This window comes from Lineus longissimus, chromosome 3, assembly GCF_910592395.1.
Source record: "Lineus longissimus chromosome 3, tnLinLong1.2, whole genome shotgun sequence".
NCBI lineage: Eukaryota > Metazoa > Nemertea > Pilidiophora > Heteronemertea > Lineidae > Lineus > Lineus longissimus.
In genome coordinates this window covers 20,239,789-20,263,426 of record NC_088310.1, presented here as the reverse complement: position 1 = coordinate 20,263,426, position 23,638 = coordinate 20,239,789, and the positions used below count along the sequence as shown (strand labels likewise).

Sequence of the window (23,638 nt, the reverse complement as noted above, 5' to 3'; positions counted from 1 at the left end):
AAACGTAAAATCTTCCTCGTTTTGTCGAAATGGGTTCCAAGGGGATGAGGCCCTCTGCTGTTAAAAGCCTGTCGCTTTTTCCGATGAGAGTACCTGGATGTGTTAGAAATGGTGGATCAATTACACACACTCCAAATGGCTTTCATCCACTCAAAATTGCCAGTGTTTGTTTTGATGACGCGTTTGAAACTTTTAGCCTTTGGCATGGCGTTTCCAAAGGTTATTTCTTTCAATTTTCATCTTTTTCTCCATCTTGACCAAATATTAGAGCGCAGTGCATAATTGTGAATTGTAATGCTGTCAGTTAACTTGTCAGAAAATCAGTGTCCATCCTACATACCTCAGCTAGAGATATGGTTCGGCTGGCCTTCGTTGCTGGCCTTGACGTGGCTTGGATGTGCAAGAAACTGGACGTACAGTTTCTCATTTGTTTGTTTCCTGACATTGACTTTTTGCTCATCAGGAAAGTAGGATATTGGTCTTTCTTTGCCTGTGATTGCTTCCGTCCACATCTGTTCGTGATGTTGTCTCACTTTTGATTGAGTTGGTGTGCTTCTTTATATTGTAAACACTTTGTCTGAGTAATGTTACAGTAATGTATTATGGGTGAGTGCGGTGCAAATGAGCAATTTCTGTCGCTTTGACCTGCGTTTATAATCGTGTACTGACTCATAAAGCCTTTTAAGCATTTTCTTTCATCCAAAATTTCCTTTTAATACGTAATTTGTATGTCTGACTCTGAGAAATAAACCTTGTTGCATTGTATTTATGAGCCTTGTTTCAAAATTATTGCTTTCTGAGAGGCATTCTGCATGGACGTCTCACAGCTATGAAGGTTAGTATATTCCAAATATTGTAATTTGGTCGTAAAGAAAGAAGAAAAATAAGAATCCTCTCACACTGAAGTGTTTTATTGGTTTCCCATCGTGATAGCTAGAGGTGGGGGAACTACACTGCACAAGCAAGTATGATTTATCTCGCTATACTGATTATAAAGATTCGTTGATTCATTTTGCCATCAATTCCAATAAGTTTCCTGGAGTGATGTCAGCGTGGGATGTAGCATGTTTTTTTCAGAATTGATAGAATATATGATGTCACAATTCAAAATAATTGTCAATAACTGTCATTTTATTTCAGTTCCCTTTTGAGATAATTTACACGTTTCCCGTTTATAACTCCGCCACTGAGTCTCTAAGCACAAAAATGTCTATTATTTCATTGATCATGTTCAGCACAAAAGCTTTTTAAACTCTTCAAAATTTATCTCCTCCGGTTACAAAGCTTTACTGATAAATGTCTTTCTTGTTGCATATTGCAAGCTTCTTGGCACGAAGTTGTGAATTTGTGAATTATAATGCTGGTAATTTGAAGGAGTGTTGGTGGTATTGTGGGATTGCCTTTCAATTGAAGCATCTCAAAATGGGTTGAAGACTTATAAAAATGATTTTTAAGCCTCTCCTTGACTCTATCCCCCTCTCAAAAGACTGATGAAACAGAAAGCTTTCACAAGGATGCCATTTGTAGGTGTTTTCATGATTTCAGCTTGGTTTACGACCAACGTAGGAGCAGATAAGAGGTTTTACGATTTAAGTATTGATATAGAGCCTTTGAGCTTGAATTTTGGCTCATTATTCACTTCATGGCTCTTTAGACATTATTTGGGCGATTTACAAGCAGAGGTTATGAGGACATTGAGGTAATGAAGATGGCTCTCATGTGATTAACACTTTGAGTGTGGGCACCGTGTTGTAAAAGTGCACTCAAAGGGATGATAATATCACTATCGTACATAGAGATTACCTGGGTACCCATTCGGATGAATTGTTCTAGGCAGCTGAAACCTCTGAAAGAAAAATAGAGGCATAGTTGGTACCCTTAACCCCTCACGCACTGGAGCTATTTGACATGATGAAAAGGGCAAGGGGAAGCATTTCAATATGGCACTAATAAAGGTTATCTTCAAAGTGAGAGTCACCAGAATTAAAATGTCAGTCACGGTTAATCACCGCAGACCTGACCTCTCACTGCCAGGTGGCCAAGTTCCCTTAATTATCGCATCGCAGGGTGGATAACCACTGTCTGGTTTTGGATTAGTCGGCATCGATCACCGTCTTCTAGGAAATGAAAGCGTTGGGTTTCTGCGGTCATTTCCATGTTCAGTTTCCTTGTAATTACTGCTCCAGACTCATTGGGTAGGAATTTATTGGAGACCAAAAAAGAAAAGGTGCTATAAAGTGTGATTCTAGGGCAGTAATTTTCTTCTGTCGCACTCTGATTTTTGGTGATTTCACACAGGAAATGTAGCCATTGAAATTTGTTTGCATTCATCTGAATTTCAAAGCCCAGTAACCTTAAAATACTTATGTTGCCAGAATCACACAAAGCATCGCCAAGAACAAGTCATTAAATGAAGTAGAGCTTGATTGTTCTCAGGATGAAAAAAGTGACTTGTGTACTCAAAGATATTGGGAAATACATATAATGACGTACAGTCTCTTCTACTTAACCTTTTTTTCTCTCCTATAACTATCAATCTACTCAGCTGGTATCCCACACCTGTTTTTGCAGACACTCGGAGTATGTATAGTCAGGGTATTTTTAGCAGAATTATGGTGATATACAGAGAAATCTTACCAGGCCAACAAAATCGCACAAATTGTTGCTGACTTCCTCTGAATTATTCATTTCTTTTGTGTATTCATATATTCTAGAATGCTATGGTACAGGCACTAATGAGCAAAAAAAGCTCTTACAGGTTGTTTTTCTCTCACAAATGTTGCTAGTATGTGCCAAGATTGACTGGCTGAAAAATATTCATAGAGAATCGTTGTCAGCAATCTTCGATGATTAGTTTCTCAGTAAATATAGTAGTTGAGAGCTGGTCTAAAAGTTCCAAAATGCAATTCAAGTTTGACCCTATCTCGATGTAAATTGTTTTCCTTCAGATCATCTTGAAAGATTAGTTTTGGTTCCTAAGAAACAATTTGTAGTTGATACACAGGAGACATTTAGCCATGCCATGAGCAAGAGGTCAAGGTACACCATTTCAAACCTACATGGTCCACCATGCTGAAAGGCGAGAGGAATGCAACTCTTTCCTTAGGCGGCTGATTGACCGTCACTTTTTATCATGAATCTCTAGTAGTGTCTTTAATTCTTGATTGGTTCTGCCCAAGTTCTTGGAATCAAAGTTTTGTCCTCTATCAGGTGCAAGTGTTGCTGTATTAGAGAGACAGATGTGGCTGAAATGGTTGTAGTCATCAGCCTTGATGCTGGCATGGTCATAATCTAACAGCCTTCATGCTGACATGACACAACCTCAGCTAAAGGGAATCTTGTTTAACTTGCAGTAGTAACTAATTGGAAGTTAAATCACTCACCAAGTGTAAATCAGGGTAAAAAACTCCTTTCAGTGCCAGTGGTCAGAAAAATGTTGTCGTGGAAAGTTGCTGCTTGATGTGGCAAAAAAAGTTGGAAGTTCCTCAAGCTGTTTATGCAACTTTTCCTCAAACATTGGGTGTTTACTGAGCTTTTGGTTGACTGATCCACAAACGTGTGCCATCTCCTGATGCAGTTGATAAACCACAGGCAACCCGTTTGTCAATAATATATTAATTGGATTCCCTGGACCTCTTTCGTCTGTAAATATGATCAACTTGTCACAGGTCAAAGGTTTCTTTGGGTCACTTTCTTGCTTTGAAGAAACTGTGCGAGCAATGACTATTAAATGTCACCGAGCAAGGAAATACTGTAGACTGCCTAATTATCCTCGGCAGCTGACATTGGAGAGGGATTTGAGTAAAAGCGTGACTATCGACTAAGTGAACCCAGATACTCATGGTGCAATCAGATTGTCGGCACGCTGCCAGTGTAGTCTTCATCGGAAATCTTTTAACTTGCTTCTGGCTTGTTTCAGTGACGCCGTTGAATTGACCGAGTTGCGTTCAATGGAGCCCACTAGAATACTCTTTATATTGTTTGATGGGCATTTTGAATGTGACGTTGTGAAGATGAATTGAAATGATTTTTGAGTGTGTGCTGCATTGGCAATCCTGTCGACAAGTTGTTTTTTCAATCCATACATGTACATTTTATGAAATATTCCATTAGATAGCCTTGTATTTTCTGGTTTGATATTTAAGAATGTCAACAGAATTACATTATCGTTTAGAACCACCCTTGTCGCTCCCCTCTGTTGCACACACATTTTAAGGCAGTTAATATAGTCATAAAATGATGTGGATGTTTTTTTTCTGAAAGAAAGGTTCAGCAATGTAAAGACTGACCTTCATGATCTGAAGCTGCAGTTGACTGATTCTGCCACTGGCACCCTTAGGGAGACGATGCTTTACTGATAGATGATATGGCACAATGGTCACCAATTCAAGTTAACCTGTCAACGGAGGAGTGCCTGGGCAAAGATTCTGGTAGGCTGCCTCGCAGATAACGCCAAACGATGACAGCCTATTCAACTCTTGGGAATTGACCGGTGGCTGCTTTGTGAAATCACAAGTGAGGACGGACCATACCAGCATTGGTTTATGTTCCAGTGAAATCATATCCAGATTAAATTAAAGGAGGAAATTATAGACATTTTGTGGCAGTTGCCAAATGTGCCTGTCAGCTGTCACCAAAGTTCCTCCTTTAAAAAAAGATGATATGGAGAGCCAATTAATACCCTTTGCAATCTCCTTACTTGGGTTTTTGCTTAAACACATCCGGTAAACAAGTGTACTGAACCATTTGCTTGAGGCAGTTACAGGAAGGAACATATGTGGGGATTAGATGTACATGTAGACAAAGTTGGTAAGAGGACCAATACTGTCAATTCTCAAGCTTTATTTAAGCCTGATAATAGTAACTTCTGTCTTGAGGATCATGTCAGGGCCTTTGAAGAAATACTGGGTGACACAAAAAAGATTATATAGTTTTGATTTTGAATAAGAGACTGCAACACTCAATAACTCCAATACCACGCGAACAACAAAAGAGTAAATGAGTATATGCCACGATATACTAAAACTTTCCTCATCTCATCTTTTCTTTTAAATTGCTCTGAAATTGCATCAGTCATACCGCTTAATCTTTCAGCCAGACACAGGTATTTGCCAACAACATTCTGCTTCCTAATCGCTCTACCTTTGATGGATGGCAATTGCATCTTTTTAAATTGAGGAAATTCAATTAAACATTTCAAGGATGTTCTTATTGAACTGTAACATCCATCTGTTTAATTCATCACGAAGATTTGAAAAAGGATCTTGCAGGATCATAGCAGAGTTTCTAGTATCTTGATTCATCTTGTAATCATTTGAAGAGTATGGCAGTATACTCTCCAGCCGTTAATGTCATCTCCTGGCATGCTCTCCACTACTTGATCTCCATCTTCAAAACTCCAAATTATCTTATCGGAGTCAAAAGCAAATTTCGGGAACTCATAGGTCAATTGAACTGACTACTGAAAAAGTCAAAAGTGACTGAGCAAATCTCAAAAGTGACTTGACAAAACTCAAAAGTGGCTGAGCAAAATTTGAAAGTGGCTGAGCAGTAGTCGAAAGTGACTAATCAGAAAGTCAGCATAAAGATAAAAGTGATTTATACTTGTTGTCAAAATTGTTATCATTGTCACTGGAAATCAAAGATTTCTGATCTTAAATGAGAAGTCTGAACATCAAAAGCACATTTTGCCAAGGGGCTGAATAAATGAGGAAACAAAGAAGTCATTAGTCTTTGTTGAAAGATATTTAATTGAAAAGTCCATTTCATATGGTGACCACATTATTACATTTTTGTACACTGTGTATAGCACCTGCTCAGACTAGATAAAACGCCACAAACCGAAATGAAATAGATTCTAATTAGACAAATGAAATTACTTCAATAAGATTTGTGGTGAGAAGATAAAATTATCAAGTGAACGTGCGCGGTACTGGTACTGCTACTGAGAGGGACTGTTCTGTAAATATTCTATCAGCTCTACAACTAACTCATGAGTAGCAATGCCAATAAAGTATCGTATTAACTCCGACAAGTTTTGTTACAAATCAAATTTACACGAATCATTTTTTCACGACGTCAAATTTCTAACAGATGTAATATTGACGAAATATGTTTCCATGCTGCTGTACCCCATGATATGCTTTTATCAGCTCAGCTTTGCAGCATGGTCGTTGAAATAAGAATATTTCTTACAAAATATAAACCTATGACAAAAAAGTTTGTACACCAATGACTCCTTGAGGTAATATTGGCGATCAGGCATTTGAATAACTCCCACATTTGGGAAGTGTCTAGTACGCTGAGAGGCAAGTCATTTGGTTACAAATCTCGGAACCTGAAAATTGCAAAGTCCTTTGTCCCCGGCCTTTTTTGGTTGAGAAGAAAACTTTCATTGCATTGTGTTATCGGTTTCTGATAATGACATTGTAGCCAACTTTGCCGATGGTGCTGGTAGGAGAGCTTTTGCCGATATTTTCCAAGCTATCTTGTTCTAAGGAGCCATTTTGCCTGGAATGTGCGTGTGGGGGTCATAGTTGAAATAAAGACTTTTCTGAAATCAACTACGTTGTATAGTTTGTTATAGTTAGTACGAAGTTTTGAGGGATCATATTTATCATTATTGCTTAGAAGTGCAAAGATTACAAATCTATAAAACTTTGAAGAGAAAACATATTTTCTGAGCCAATAGCTTTGCAAACATGTTTCCCAAGTGTTATAAATATTCTTTAATCTGCTGGAAAGTTTGAACACAGTTCTGAGTGTTTGACTATGTTGGCATCTCATCTGCCATACCCTTGAGGACATGAAAATTCATCTTCAATTTAAGTCATTCTAAGTGTTGCCAGAGAGTAATTGATATATCACATGAGATTTTAAGTTATACATTTTATGGGAAAATGATCATCGCTAGCTATTTGTTTGTCCCAATGGCATCATGAATTTTATGAAAGGTGTTTATACAGTTGTTTAAACATTCTCGGAGAAATATTAATTTGGGTCTTTTGGGAGAAATTTGGTTCTTTCGAAGATTTGGGTCTCTTGGGAGAAAAGTACTTAGCAACATACAGTCCTCTCAAATTAAATCTCATCCATATAATCATACACTCATTCAAGTCTTGGCCAGAATGCTGGTGGAGAAGATTTTGCTCTGCCCTGCTGCACCTGAATTTTCTTTCTTTCCTTGTATCAAACTTGACTACATGTAAGGCAGATACCTGGCCAGCAACTTTTCTATTCACTCACACATATTCCATAAAAGTGCATTGCTGGAAAGACAGAGTCAACTTGATGACCTGCATGACAGATAATCCAAGAGCCCATCTTGGGTCAGCTAGAGCTCTTTCAGGACCAATGATGACATCTATCACCAATTGTACTGTGATATTGAACATCTGTCAAAGATAAAACGTCATAATCTGTCAACATGAGCTGTTGTATGAAAGCTTTCTGAGAACTGTTTCTAGTGGCATCTTCGGCCATGATTTGTGAAACTCTGGAGAAGGGCTAAACCTCGTTGGAAACTTTATACCGGTGTGCATGGAAAACCATTTTTATACCTGCTTTCTCATTCTCTTGTTATTCTCAAAGAACTGCAAAATGTTATGCACTTAATTTCAGGATGACAGTCTTCAAACCTTTTTCGACCCCAACCGTGGTTTTGAATAATTCAGCCATCGTGGTCACGAAGTCATAAGTCCTGCCTGGTTGGAAATGGACACTCAGCTTCCGAGACATGTTTGGACACAAATCAGAGAATGCCCGTAATGTTGTCTAATGTCACAGTCATATGGTGATTGATCGGATGTAGATCAGCCTAGTTACCAAGTCAGAATCCGCATCCCCGGTGCTCTAGCTGCTGTTATCGTGATGGCAGGATACTTGCTTGTGAAACCTTGAATGAGAAGACTCATTTGAATTTTATCTGCTGAACCACTTCAATCTATTTTGAGAAGTTCAAATTTGAATGCGGCTCGATTCAATCATGGTCAACAGTCTTATTTTGTGGAGAATTGAGTGTTCGATTCAATTGTATTGAACCCGGGCTGAGAATATAGACCGTTTGACTGGAATATATTAAGGTTAGGAGATTGGATTTGCAGTTCACATCTACATTACCAAAGATTGATGACTGGTAACCAAAATGACTGATTTTCTCCCGCAGTTGACTGAGAATGGAAACTAAATGCTATTGCGGTTTCTGACCTTGACAAGAGCTGTGGTTCAAAAGATTTTTTAAAAACTGATTGCGTTTTTCCTTTGCAGTCAGTGAAGTGCCTTACTGTGTAATGTCTTATCACAGTCATATGAATTAAACCCTATCACAGTCTCACACTCAATCAAGTCTCACTCAGATTCATACTTAGCAAAGCACTCTCAGACATAACAATGAACTTTTATCATCAACCATTCGATACAATGGAAAAGTTAAGCTTTCCAGTGCGTGCGGACCCACTACAGTTTTCTATGATGCAAGTTGGAGTGCCGCTCCCCGAACCTCATAAAGATTGTCATAAAAGCTTGCTGAGACATCATGACAAGAGATCATGTATTTCCATTATTGTAACCCAGACAGTGATTGTCAAATGCCATGAGTAGACTCCTGTCACGACTTTATATATCAGATGATGATATATACCCTCATAAAAAGAGACCAGGTGGTCACGCAGAGATGAAAAAGACATTTTGTCTGCTCATCACCTGAGGGTAGAAAGGTTGATGACTCAACAATGGCCACTTTCTTTTGCTGATTTACACCAACCCTTCACGTGTTTGAAAAAGTAAATTCCGTCAGTCACTTTTATCTTACACTTCAATGAATAAATGTGAAAAACTCGTTCAGCTGAAATCTTTGAAATTTGTGTCTGGCATAGCTATTGAGGAGTACAGGGTTAAACAACCTGACAACACAAAGTAGTTTATCGGCAGATGGAACAATAGATCTTAAAACTTACAAACTTTCAATAGAGCAATGCTCCATCGCCCTCAGGTAGATCATGCAGATAAAGAGAGTAGTACTCTTTAACTTTCTATTCATCGTTATTGTAAAAATAATTATGTGTTGGCCATATTTTGGAGATGACCACTTTCGTCCCCTATTATTTGTTTTCCCATTGGGATCTTAACACAACATCAATCACAGTGAATCAAAACACTCAACATTCATACAAACACATTTGGCCGCGCCCTATCATTCACACTCCATTTGCCATAACCATGTTACCTCCTGAATCATGCAAAGATCGTTCAGTCCCCTTTGGTATTCCACAACAATACTCGCTCCTAACATTCCCATCAAAGAAATAGAGCTCTTTGGTTTATTTATTGTCACGATATTTGGATTTGCAAAGTACTTATCTGATCAATTTGAGATTTATAACATTTTAGCAATTGCAAGCACACGTTCTTATACAGTGTGGCCAAGAATTATTTGTTCAGTCGCTTTGCACTTTGCACTTTGCTTCAAAACAGAGTGTTTGTAACGTCCAGTTGTGCTAAATGGCTTCTGTCAACAGGTGGCCCGAGGCACCTCTGTCCTAACGTTTGTTTTCTTGAAGCGGGCAGTAAGCTTTGATGTTAGACACCAAATGACCAGAGTAGCCTGTTTTGTCCTTACTGTATTCATTGCCGTAACTGTGTTGCCTGAATCATGCAACAGTCACCTCTGGTATTCCATGACAATGCTGGCGCTTACCTTTACTGTCAAAGGAATAGAGCTGTTCACCTTATGTATTATCACGGTATTCCGATATTGGAAGTACTTATTTGTTTATTCTTGCAAGCTGAAATACCAGATTTATAACATATAATATGCATGCACAAGTTCTCATGTGAATTTGATTTCTGTCAAATGGTTAATACCTATTAGCAGAAATTACTATCATCAACTGCAGATGCATCTTACAGCGCTCTCATCCATCTACAATGACATCACCTGCCTGTCGAACTCTGGTCGATATCAAAATGCCTCAGCCCATTTTACCCAAACCAGATGCGATCATCTAGATGGTACTCCATTACCGTTCGCCTACCTATTGTCATCTTCTGTGTGATCTCAGCAAATCTTTGATTGTTAGTTGAGACCCTTTCCCTTTTAAAAGTCGTTAAGATGCATAATATGATCTCTTTTCATCTGCCCACGTGCATCTCACAATTAAAAGAAACGTCTGTTCAATTTTGTTGTGCCTATTTTGATCAGCTCAGTTGGCATTTTAAATGGAAATGAACTTAATCGAGATATGACCTTTCACTTGACAGGGACCGATATTTCATCCATGACTTACATGTAGGTTAAAACTGATGTAAAAGACAACTGGTAAAGAAAATAATGGATTAGGTGCATGGATGTGTTCCAATCAGAGTTTTTGCAGCTGATGGCCTTCTGGTCCCCTCGATCTTGACCCGTAGCATTTTTTTTCATGCTTGGCAACAAAAACCGCAGTCTGACGTTCATCAGGCTTCATGGATCAAATTCTGTTTACATGTAGTTTATCTTGTTAGACTTGCTGGGGGAAAATATTTTTCTTCGATGCATCAGACACTCAAGCAGTTATCTTTTTAGTATGCAGTAGAATTAAAAAGACCTAACATTGATGTAAAATGGAGTGCATATTAAGATAGCAATTAAAAAGGACCTGTAAAATAACTAAACAATGTATAATCTCGCTTGACATGGGTTGGCTGTCTCTGGCTGGAACTGGGTTTTTATGACAGAATTCCATGAAAATAGACCTGCTTGCTCTTCAATGTCACTGGAACTTGTAGGATTCGTATTTTTGATGGAATATGCCTTTCTGAATATGATTGGAGTTTTGCCCCTTATGTAATGAATCTCATGATCTTAGACAGGATGTTTGGGGGGGGGGGGGGGTTGGCTTACCGGTATCTGTAATATATTACAAATTCACAGTCCTGATCCAAGTAACAAGCAACAGTTTTGCAACTTTTAAAGCATGTTGTTTTAAATGCTGTGCACATCACACGCATATTAATTGCATGGACATTACTTGTGACCAGGACTTTGTGCAACCTGCTCCTAGTGTACACAGTGTTATTTTGCAAGCAAAACGATTTTTATCACAATTGATGACACTGTGTATTCTCCTTTGACTAGTCCATTATGATTACCCTGTTTACTGGCGTGGTCAAAGGAGAATTAAAAGTGTAATCATTTTTTTTGTGTATTTTTATATTTTGGTCTGTTTTCATCGCCTGTTGTTTGATTTTTTTGAGAATTGGAAAAAATTGAATCGTCTTGGCCTTGGTGTTCTTGGCCCAGTTCCATTATCAGAGACAGCCTCCTCATGTCATATGCTATCAGCGTTCGTCAATCGGTCAATCGTTATTGTAAAATTACACGTATTGTTAGGATCGAGGTTCGTTTTAACATCCAAGTCATTCTCATTGACGTCATCTGTGTAGCCCCTGCAACGTTTTGCATTGTAAGCTTTTTGCTGTTTATGAATCCTGACTACGAATTGGTTCATTTCTTTGCGGAAGTTATCATTGAACCAGCCGTAAAGGAAGGGGTTAATGCACGCCGAACTCATTGCAAACACCTTCAAAAGCAAATCGGTAAATTTTATAAACCGCCCCGTGGCCATGTGTGGCCCGAGTTCTAAAATCAAGGCGAATATATTCCAAGGTAACCAACACACACAGAACACTAAAACTATTGAGATTAGGATTTTGTTAGTTCGGTGTTTCCGTCGGCTGTCTGATTTTCTCATTGGTCGGTTACGGAGGCGGAAGAATATCTTCAGGTACATTCCAGATGCACAGAGTAGGGGGAGGCAGAACTGAAAGGCAAACATGACGCAACTATAGACATGTCGGCCAGTGACTGTCGGCCACATCTCGTAGCAGTAGTTTCTGTATTCGTTAGAGATCGGAACCGTCATTGAGTAAGTCCGTGTGAAAACCACCATCGGGATGCATAGCAGTATAGAGAAGATTAAGGCAAATAATATACCGATGAATGCAATCTTCAAGGTAATACGATCCCGTAGTGGGTAAACTATCAACCAGTATCTGTCCGTTGCGATGAATAACATTGTCAGCGTTGAGACATAAATTGGTATTGCAAATGATGGGAAGATAATGTGACAAAGGACATTTCCAAATATCCAGTTGTCGGTTAATTGGTAATGAAGTTGAAACGGAAGATTGAAGAGGCAAATAAAGATATCTGATATCGCTAAGTTGCCGATGAAAACGTTTGTCACGTTCCACATGTTTGTGTTCCTGCTAAGAATGTAGAGCACCACGCTGTTGAACAGAACTCCTAACGTTATCACAATTACGTACAGGGTTATTATCACACCGCTCCACAATGGCTCCTTTAGCGCATCAAATGTGCCATCTTTGAAAAGATCCGAGAAATTTTTAGAGTTGAAAAGCGAGATCATTTCGTCTTGGAGGCCGAGGTCTTTACTGCCATTGGTTTCAGCCGGAAGACCAGTATCAAAGGGAAACAACGCATTGGTGTTATTTGGATTGTTGAACATTTCCATTAGTCGCCTCCAGTATTCCTCTTCCTCATCCGCTGCAGCGGATTTCGGATTTGCCTCAGCGATTCCCTCGCCCACTCCACCATCACCCCTGCTCGTATTCATGCTTCCTATCTGATACAGTGGATAAGGAGTATCCATATCCTCACCAAGCCTCAGCGTTGATCTTGGTGTTGACAGTCATAAATACATCCCACTCACAGGCAGCAAATCCCAATGTTTTTCATCCGCGCATTTCATTTTAACTTTATCACAAAACCTATTTGTTTTTAGTGTTAGTTTTTCCAATTCATGTCAGTAATTGTGTCAGCTATGCAAATTGTCATATCTGTCCTGATTCTGATACAGATTGCAAAACTATGAATAATAGATATTCATCTTAGTCAAAACTTTAAAATTGCTATGATTTTAAGAAGTATCAATTTCCCTAAACCATATTGACCTACTTTAGTTCAGGCAGAAACAAATAGCTAGCATCTGTTTCTGTTATAAATGTAGCTTATCCAAATCATATTGTTCTTGGTGTTGAATTACTTGTCAAATGTAACCACCTTGTAAGAGCTCCAGCTTTGGGTTGTTGAATTACTAATCACTTCTTGATCCATTAGAAACCCTAGCATGCAACCTCCATAACATCGGCTGAGACTTCTATTGTTTCGACATCCTGAAAGTAGAAGAAGTTACTGTTACAGTCTGTATAATAAATATATGCCATATCAGGTACAGTGGGGTGCACCGGCTGCGTACCCTCCCACCGGAGCACCCCAATTACTCTTTCATGAAGTTGTTACCTCTTTGTCAGACTCCTGGATTCGCCCATGTCGTCTGTAAAAGAAAAACTTGCACAGAAGTTGAGTCCGTGACTTCTGTGATAATGTGTCATAATTAGGTGGGATTCAACACCTTGTATCAAAACTGTAACATAAAGTTCCAAGATTTTATAGCGCTATTGCTATTGTGTTACCTCTCGATCCCTAATGTTTTGAAACCTGATTTATAAAGAAGTGATACTACGGACCACAGGGACCCTAGATAGGTTGCTTGACATTGGAACAGCAATAAAAGTATGACATCTTTATGTCAGTGTCTCATTAGGAGGTGTTGGACAAAGCTGCTAATGGCCAACCTCTGAGTCTAGTAGTCTACTAATCGCCAACCTCCTTGATATTAGATGATCGACAGAACAGTAATGTCCAAGTTAGACAGATGTGACTGACAGCTTAAAATTCCTGTTTCTTCACCTTGAATCATTTTATCGACAACCAATCTCACTTAAGGGGGAAAGGGGGTTATTGAAATTGCAATGAAGCCATCTGACCTCTTTCCTTTGGAGTCACTGGGCCATAATTGTCACTTACTAGATACCTCAGTGATATGCTTTATCACTTGATGGAATACATAGTGGCATATTGGAAAAGGAGAACAAATTTTAATGATTATCTTGCTTGAGCAATTCTTGCTTTGAAGTCGTTGATGGATTTCCTGACACAAGTAAAGTCTGGCTTTGACTCTGATCAATATCGAAGGTCGGCGTCTAATTTGATAGATGTCGAATTTGCCCCATCTGGTAACCAATTGAGAGTAATCTGTCAGTGGTTTTTGGCATTTGCTATGAGTGGACTTAATCTCCATCACCATTGTGGCTTTTAGGCTGTAAAAACCATTTAATACAGCCGGTGTAAATCATTTCTATCTTGGCAAGTTATCTTGACTGTTTGGGTTAAAAGCCTGCTTGATATCATCTGAAATTTAAAGATACAGCTAAAAGAATGTTTATCGAATATCGCATGCTACAGGTTTCAATCCTATCATCTCCTGCACCTCAGTTGGCATCAAAACATGGGTGAACTTGAAAAATACTGTCGCCTAAAATGCTCACCAGACGATAATCACATTAGTTTCATTTTTCTGTTGTCTATAGATAGAAAAGACCAATAATTGTTCATTGATGCAAGACTGCCATATTACGATATTGCGCGAGTAATATTTTACCGTCATCACGCGTGGGTGAAAAGTATTGTACTCAGAGCATGAGTGTTATTAACACCAGAAACCAACTTAAGCAATTTGCCTTATTGAGAGAGACTGGAAGCAGATTGGACTGTTGAAGCTTATATCAAATATTCAATGATGAAAACACCATTGGGCCGCTGCTGCAATACATGAAAGCATTTAAAATCTGAAAAGTGATATTTTGGGCAGGCTGGGGTTTTCGATGAACCGCATCATTGCTCATCCAAAATGGTCACCATCTTGGATTCTGTCTGCTCAGTAGTGCAGCCAGTTCTACACTATTACCATTTACCAAAAAACAAAACAATAAGCAAATGCCAGTCAGGATAAATGCCACCTTTGGTAATTCTTTTTTCATGTTTGACTTGCTCTGGCAATAGTTTGTGGTAATTGCAGTAAATGTCTGATATTTGACCAACAAAAATAGTTTGTTCGATACCAATTTTGATAATGCGTTATTGGCTGTTGACACATTTGGTGGCGGGACATTGATCAAGTCATTGTTGACTGGTGCTAATCACGCAAGACATTTCATTGGATGAATATATTTTTTCCTGTCTGCAGTTCAGTTCGGACTTGTAAACCACGAAATTATCATCATCACGATTTGTAAAAATCTACGAAAAATTTAAAGAAATATGGTCTTCTGTCATATTAAAAATCCTTCCCAAGATGAGGTGCCAGTGCCAAGAAGAACCCTGTGGTGCTTGTACAAGCATCCCACTAATAATCTAAGATGCAACATTCATATTAATGGAAGCCTGCATTGGATGTAACTTTATCGATGTCTAAACTTGTCAACCTCTATAACCCTATAAACTTATCATAACACATAGCAATCCCTACTCGAGTATGGTTTCTTGGTTAACAGAATGACATCACATTGCTCTGTATCAAATATCAGTATATAACAAGTACATGTTCATGTCTTATCAAAAATATCTAACCGACGTCACCTAATATTTTTGGTCTAGACAGTAAATCCAATAAAGGCTTGTATTTGATATGAAGCTTTCTGATACAATTCTCTTTGCTCATACCAAGAAGTGACCATCCTTTGAAACGATCCCGGTAGTGTTGCTTTGCCCTTTGATCTAAAGAGAGAAAAACAGGTCTGCATGACTGTATTATCACTCTTTTTACTTTCATTAAAGGTTAAAGCTTTTCTGCAAGTTTCTTTTCAAAGAACCGATTTTAATTCTGCACACTTTGATGAAAGACAAAAATGGTTTCGTATGACTAACAGCATAAATCCCTTGACAGAAACCTATTCCAATTATGTTACAATACTTAATAGAAGGTGATGTCATTATTTATCACAATGCAGAATCAGAGTCACTTCATGCATTCTCGATGTATTTCTGTCAAATCGTTCAAAACTCGCTTGAATCTGAAGGGTTAAGCCGGCGTTCCTAATAACTCTCGCCTTTGAATCGTAATGCAGTGTGTAAACCATCTCAATATTATCCAGGTGGTTAATGGACCATTGGTTATTATCTCTGCATGAGTGCTGCGGATATTATTCTTCACCGAGCAGTTGGGACACCGGAACACGATATTCTTGAAAGATATTGATCCAGTAATTACTGTTTTTTAGCTCACATGGGTGAGTTCATGTCATCACGTCTTGTCCGGCCTCTGTCGTCCGTCCAATATGGTGGCACGTTTTCCCCTCATTGAATCTAGAAAGTAGAAACTTGTTTGGGTGATGTCTAATGATGACATGTTTTGGCATACCAATAATCATAATTTTGACCTACTTACTGCAGGGCTCTAGGTAGCCGTCTTTAAAAACTTATTTTGTCCATATCTCATGAACGCCGAATGTCGGAATCATGAAGCTTATACTATGGATACTTCTGATGGGACTACATGACATGATACCCAGGTTTTTGATTTGATCATTATTAAGACGAGGTGTATTAAGAGCCTATGTTGTAAGCACAATGAGCGTGACCTATTTTCATGGTCACATGGGTCAAAATTTATAATGACAGTCCTCCATCTGTACCTGAAAAATGTGGAATGTCCTGATTTTGTAAAAGGTTGCAGGGCGTGGATGCACTCTCTTATCGATTTCTGCCATTTAGATTGAATTTTTTCCAACCATGGAGCTATATAGCCCACCTGTCGACGATGTCTGGAAGTCAGGTTATTATTACCTATAGAGCCAGTGTTAACGAGCTGAGTTGTTTTTCAAAAGCGGTGCTGAGGTTGGTTTCTATCATCAATCTATCCCCTTCACACCGTGGATGCACTTTTATTGATTTCTGCCATTTAGATTGAATTTTTTCTAACCATGGAGCTGTAAAGCCAACCTGTCAACGATGTCTGGAAGTCAGGTTATTATTACCTATAGAGCCAGTGTTAACGATCGAGCTGTTTTTTTTTTTAAAGCGGTGCTGAGGTTGGTTTCTATCATCAATCTATCCCCTTCACACCTAAGCCTTCTGCAAACGAGGGATTTTTGTGGCCAGGAACTTAATCATAGAATATGGAAGTAGGCAAAGATCCTTTGTTGAGGACACATTCAAATGTCAGAATAGGTATATTCCAATTACCTCTGATAGCTTTTAGTACCCAATTTAAGAAATAAAGTGTCTGAACTTAAATATTTCTGTGTAACTATCGATGTTAAGGAGGTTTCAGATGAAATTGGCCAAGGATTTGGAGGGCCCATGTTGCTCTGCACTGATGGCGTCAGTTTTAGTTGATTTGGAAATTTTTGGGGAAGGGGAAAAAATGTAAGTCGGTGCTATTCCAAGCCTTTTCCTATTTAATAGCAGTTGCTCTATCTAAAGTAAGGGTTGTACAGTAATAATATAACCTGTCACATCGATGGCTTTGATCGTGCTGGGAGGAAATTGGACATTTTTGTCTTGTCGTGTGGCTTTGGGATGTAAAGGCAAAATCTCATAGTGGTGTGATTTAATGATGAGCTACCAAATTCCATCCTGTCAGTCTTCCGGGTTGACTGATTGAGGTTTCTACCACATTTAGTACTGCACACAGGCGAATAAACTGAGAGGGACAATCAAAGTATAAAGGTGAAGTCTGACCAATTTGATTATCAGCTACCGAATTCAATCCTGTCAGTCTTCCGGGTTCACTGATCGAGGTTTCTACCACATTTGGTACGGCACACAGGTGAAGAAATTAAGAGGGACAGTCAAAGTATCAAGGCAAAATCAGGCAAATTTAGTGATTACTAAAGAGCACAGCTCTGATTATATGATTATCATGGCCAACAGCAGTTGTACTTGGGGCATGAATGAGAGAAAATGACTAACTTCCACTTAGGAAGTGAACAAAACTGCTTGCCTGCAGCTGTTGATGAAATTGAAGAAACCCTAGTGATCTTACAAGTATTTGTAGTATGATATTGGTCCAATGGTATTCATCTGTATTGTGGTGATGTGTTTTTCTGTGCTCATGATTTGAGAGCCAGAAGTTTAGCTCATCATTGAAATCTGTTTGTCCCCTAAGAAGCTATACATCTTCTCCATAGGCACATTACGCCTATGGTGGCCTGTCCTGTTTGTGGAGATTAGATTCATATCCAGCATGCCAGGCTCTGGTAGCTTCAGTGTAACTGAGATAGTACATTCCACACCGAAGGTAGCTCCTTTTCAGTGCTTTCTGCAAACTGATGTTACTATTATTGGGTAGGAGTTGGTTTTCCAAGGACAAGAAATAAATGTCGTGACCTTTCAAGGCTCAAACATATCTTTGAGCAGGTAAAGTTTTCGTCCTGGTAAAAAGTCTGCTTGACTCTGATTCTGTCTCAAACCCTCTCAAAAAGCAGATACGGTGTAGATTGAGCCATCAATATGGTAGAAGAAATCGACAGTTGGAAGTGTTGTGTGTGGACACCTGCACGTCTTGGCCCACTCAACTTTGGGCGGAGCGTGGTTTATGCTAGTATAAGGGTTGTGTTTCAGTTTGATCAGCTCAATAAATCTGGGATTTTTCTCTGAACTCTGTTTGCGTCTTCATCTTGCGCACACGTTGGGTATAGTTGGAGAATTATGTCGATGAGTTGTTGAAGTCAGAAGTATGACTGGTGCTTAACTGTGGTTTAAACTTAATGATTTGGCATCGAAAAACATGTTCTTTTGAAGCTTCGAAATCCCTAAATTTGCGAGTGAGGTTTAGGAGACTGTCATTTTGAAATTATGTGGATCAATAATAGGAGACTGTTATCTGCATGCTGTCTAGTGGTATTTGGAATGAAATTGCAGATTTATGTTGTCCCGAGTAGAATGCAATGGAAACGATAAAATTTCCATTTTATTTCTTGCATTCTGAAGTCAAATCATAAAAGTTATGTGCGACAAGCAAACCAGGTGCTTAAATGCCTAAAACATTTACATGTAAAGGATAAAATACCTACCTTATTCTGGCCGTGCACTATCATCAGTCATTCTCTGGGTGTAATAGCAGTAACTTAGGATAAACACTAGTTAAGCGGTAAACACTTTTGTCACAGGACTAGGAAATTTCCAAAGAAGTATAGTTACAAAAAGTAAATCTAAAGAAACGTACTGTACTATTAAGAAAATGAATTTTGTGTGCGTTATATAATAATATTATAATTGTCATTTCCTCCTGTGACATTACCACCGATATCCTCTCTGGTCCTACCCTTTAAGCCATATTGAGAGTAGTGGATTGGTGTCTAGTAAAGGACAGAACTGGTGACCCTTGCCATTTAACAATCTCTATAACAACCTCTAGAAACCTCTTTTTGTATTGACATTGAGAAAACTAAACAAGGCCTTTGGCAATTTAGAGGATTGGCGAAATGTTCCGGTTTAACCCACACTTTTGTTTTGCTCATTTGAAATTTTGTTATCCCCTTACTTGTAGCTTCTTTGCTTAGGATCTGCACATCACACATGCCCTGTAGCAATTGAGCTAAACCAACAAGTGAGAAACAAATTTCATATATCTATTTTTGTGGGCGAAGTATTTTTTAGGTATTTAGCTTAGGTATCTTTTGATGTAACGTTGCCTTGTGGTATTGGAAATCAGATGATGGTATGCCGTGAAAATGGTAAACATGATAAACAAAGAAAAGACTGTAAGGGTTATGGCAACTGACTGGTAAGAAACATATTTCATTTCTATTTTGGGAGTATTTTTCAGGTATGAAGCTTTTTAATTATCTTGTAATGTAACATTGCCTGGTGGTATTGGAAAGCAGATGATGCCTTGGAAATTGTAAACAAAGAAAAGACTGTAAGGTAATATGGCAGGTGGCTTGGATCTAGATGTAATGTGGTTAGAGAAAAACAAGTATTACTCTTATAATACCTTAGAGATATCAACAAATTCTTGCTCAGAGCATTTTGTCACCTTGGAGAGCTTTTGTTTTTTAATACCAAATAAGTTTCTTCTCATGTACATGTACACCGCTACTATCAATAAACCAGTTCCAACTCAAGTTAATTCCCAAAGCTTTCTAGTCCAAAGGACTTCAGAGTGATTCAAGGTCTTCATTCAGGCTTCAGTTCGATGTTGATGCTATCTATTTCAGGATGAAACTAATTGATATCCCCGAGTGCATTTCCCGTGTTTAGTGAGGATGTGACCACGTGCTGGTCAATTTTTATTTCATGATGGGCATGAGGTGCTAGGCACATCACCCGCAAGGTATGGGACCATGTACATGACGTGCTATGCACGTCACTCACAGCGAGAGGGTTAATACATGAATTGAACTTGTGAATTGATAATGGTCAGATGATTAGGTAAGATTTTGCAAATGACTATTAATGCGCGCAAAACGACATTGATGGACACATCCTGTCATGTTGGATTCTGTCTGCGGAATATGCTTGTCTGGTATATTACAAATATGTCGTTGAGGTCATCAGTAATCTTTATCGATCGATCTTTATGGGGCATCGATGTACAGCGAGTACTTTCTTGTAAGTTACAGAGCGTGCATGGTATACGACTGTCCCGACCTTGTGTTCACTTCGATGAGCAGCTACGTCAACCTGATTGAAACTTTGTGCCCTCATGTATGATGGAATGTCAATTTGCCATGAGATCAGACTATAAGAAATGAAATTATGAGTAACGTAAATAATCAATTTGTTTGGACTGGAGAAAAACTAGATACATATGTAATTTTGAGATGATAGAGTGATTGCTGTTACTATAATAAACAGTGTTCAGTGTCCTCTAAAAACAGCGGTTATTGCAGGTGAGACAATTTCAACCAATGAAATGTATTTTCCTCCCACACATAGCGCCTTATGTATTTGTCAGTCGAAGTGCGCAGGTGGCAGGGATTTTCATTACGATTTATACTAAGCAATAGGTAATTTTGATTTGTCTAGCCAATAGCAATCTGTCAGCTGGCCTGATGGTTTAAGAATTGGATGTCAAACAAATTTGCGGGTGAAAGGAAGCTGAACTTCAATTTAGGTGAACATTTTCATTTGATTTTGTATTTGTCAAACTATATTCGCAGGTGTGTGCAAGGATTTCATCCCAAATGCTTCAGCATAGGTCTTTTGATATGGTGGCACAACAATCTTATCATTTTGCCTGGAATTATTGGAGTGGGCAAATGATGTCTATGCTCTGTTTTAGGTGAAGGTGATAATACAGATTGTCTTTCCATCCTTAGGTAAATGAGGCAGTGTCAGTCTGATTGATAGCTGAACAGTGTAAACCATGTAATCAGGATAAAGCACACTATTAGATCTCACTTTGATACCAATCCATCAATTGCTAATGAGATCCAAGTCTACAGACTGGGGCGTGGGTGGATTCTGTAAGTTCAGATTGAAGGGATAGCATTTCTTATGTCAGAAAGCATTTGGTCTTTGTGTCAGTTTTATCTGATGGTCAATGCTAGTTTTACAAGTCGAGCCAATTCACTTATCCTTATGGTGTTCATGTTGAGTCAATGATGCAAACTCCTTGCATTTGTAGATAGTAGGGGTGATTTCACACAGCAGTTATTTCCCAAAACTTATCTTCATATCAAACTTAAGCACCTCCTTTTTAGCTCACCTCTTAGCAGAGGTGAGCTTATCCCATACCGTGGCGTCCGTCGTCCGTCGTCGTCGTCGTCGTCGTCGTCGTCGTCGTCCGTCGTCGTCCGTCGTCCGTTAGCAGGGCACGTTTCGTAACTGTTAGAGCTATTGAGTTGAAACTTGGTACACATGTACCCTTATGTAATGACACCTTGGAGACCAAGTTTCGGTCCGATTCGTTTCATGGTTTGGCCACCAGGGGGCCAAACGTTAAAAGTGAAAATATGCAATATCTCCCTTAATAGTAGTCGGGAAATTTTGAAAAAAATATGGTAGGTACTTCTAGCAAAGGTGCATCATATATCCTCCGGGTTTTTGATTTGACCTCCTTTTCAAGGTCACAGAGGTCAAATGGTGTAAATTTGCCGTTAGGATGTAACGATGGCACGTTTCTAAACTGCAATGACTATTGATACCAAATTTGGTACACATTTACCCCTTAGTCAGGTGATCTCAGGGACGGAAGTTTGGTCCAATATGATTCACCACTTGACCACCAGGGGGCAAAATCCAAAAACCTTAAAAATGTGATTATTCCTTAACTTCTTGCCCGATTGCCACCAATTTGATATCATGGGTACATCTAACCACCATACAGTATATGTCACACAGGTTTTTAATTTGACCTTCTTGTCAAGGTCACAGAGGTCAAATGGCGTAAATTGGCCGTCAGGCCGTAACTATGGCACGTTTCTTAACTGCAATGACTATTGATCACAAATTAAGTACACATGTACCCCTTGGTCAGGTGATCTCAGGTACCGAAGTTTGGTGCGATCTGATTTGCCGTTTGGCCTCCAGGGAGGGGGCCAAATCCTAAATTCTTCAAAATGCCATTATTCCTAGTAATGACTTGCCCGATTGGCACCAATTTTATATCATAGGTACATCTAATTCTAACAACCATTCAATGTGTCACCCGGGTCTTCTTTGATTTGACCTACTTTTCAAGGTCACAGAGGTCGAATGTACTGTAAATTGGCCATTTTGGGGAAATTGTAATTGCTTGGACCTACATCAAACCTAACACTACATGACACAATACCATGCTCTTTATCCATCTTTCCTCCACATGAGGTGAGCACAATGGCCCTGGCCATTTCATTCCTAAACAGATGTCTGCCCCCTCCCCACCTTCTTCTACATGCCTGCATGATGAAAAGTAATTTAAAGTGACTTGAACGCCCATATTAGAATGGTATACATATGTTTGCAACATCGTACTTGTTCATAATCAGCATGTCGTGTTAGTTCTACTTATCCCCTACCTATTAGCGCTCCAAAATGCTCTTCCTGTTATCCAAGGCCTGTTGCTGATGATGCGAATGTGGCCTTGGCTGTTCCCCGCTGGCTATTCAAGGCAGGAAAGCCACATAATGACCACGAAAACGCCAACATAATGACAGGTCTCCAGGCTGAGGAGTAATTTTCTGACCTGCAGCCACCTTGGACGCGATCACCCAATAGTTTGTGTTGATTTTTCTGAGGTTGAACAGGGTCATTCTGGTATTTGATTTTACATTGAATTCTTTTCCACAAAATACTAGGATAGTTATAGACAAATGTACAAACCTTTAAAAATTGTACTTGGCGTTTGTAACTTATTGATACATTTTCCAGGAACATGGGAGTCCAATTGGTGGTCTCCAGATGAGTAGTATTCGTAACTGAGTTAGGGAACTAAGTTAGGGAGTTGGGTTCAGTAGTAACAGAGGTATACCCTGTGCAAATGTGAATCATGCTGAAGTGCTGTGAGATTATGGAGACACCTATAGTCAACTTGGCAAATTCATTCGGAACTACCTGGCTCCTGCCAATAGGCTCCCTTTAATTTGGGGTGAGGAGCATGTGCGGAGCTGTGTGTAAACAGGAAGCCCATTCAATGTAATGGTCAATTAGGATGCATAGCTCACGAATCCTTGAAGACCAGATAAGTAGTCAATAAGTAGTCGTGTCATATTTGCTTACGATTGACATCCTGTTTTTCAGTCCACGATCTTGCTGATGAGCATGCCTGGAGCGTGATGAGAGTGCCTGGAGCCTGTGGAGCCTGATGGTGTC

General features: G+C 39.1%; 2 protein-coding genes across 4 annotated transcripts in view; one reads left to right on the top strand and one right to left on the bottom strand.

Moving 5' to 3' along the window:
* The window catches only part of LOC135484165 (cleavage and polyadenylation specificity factor subunit 2-like), a 93,071-nt gene that overhangs the window by 13,381 nt on the left and 56,052 nt on the right, over window positions 1–23,638 (top strand). The gene's annotated exons all lie outside the window — the stretch shown is intronic.
* Window positions 11,042–12,814, bottom strand: LOC135484313 (prolactin-releasing peptide receptor-like). Its single transcript, XM_064765660.1, has one exon. The coding sequence runs from the start codon at window positions 12,648–12,650 to the stop codon at window positions 11,307–11,309; it is 1,344 nt and encodes a 447-aa protein (XP_064621730.1). The 5' UTR covers window positions 12,651–12,814; the 3' UTR covers window positions 11,042–11,306.

What these genes read in the sequence shown, in the direction of transcription:
- LOC135484313 (XM_064765660.1), bottom strand. Translation starts at nt 12,650, where the DNA reads ATGGATACTCCTTATCCACTGTATCAGATAGGAAGCATGAATACGAGC.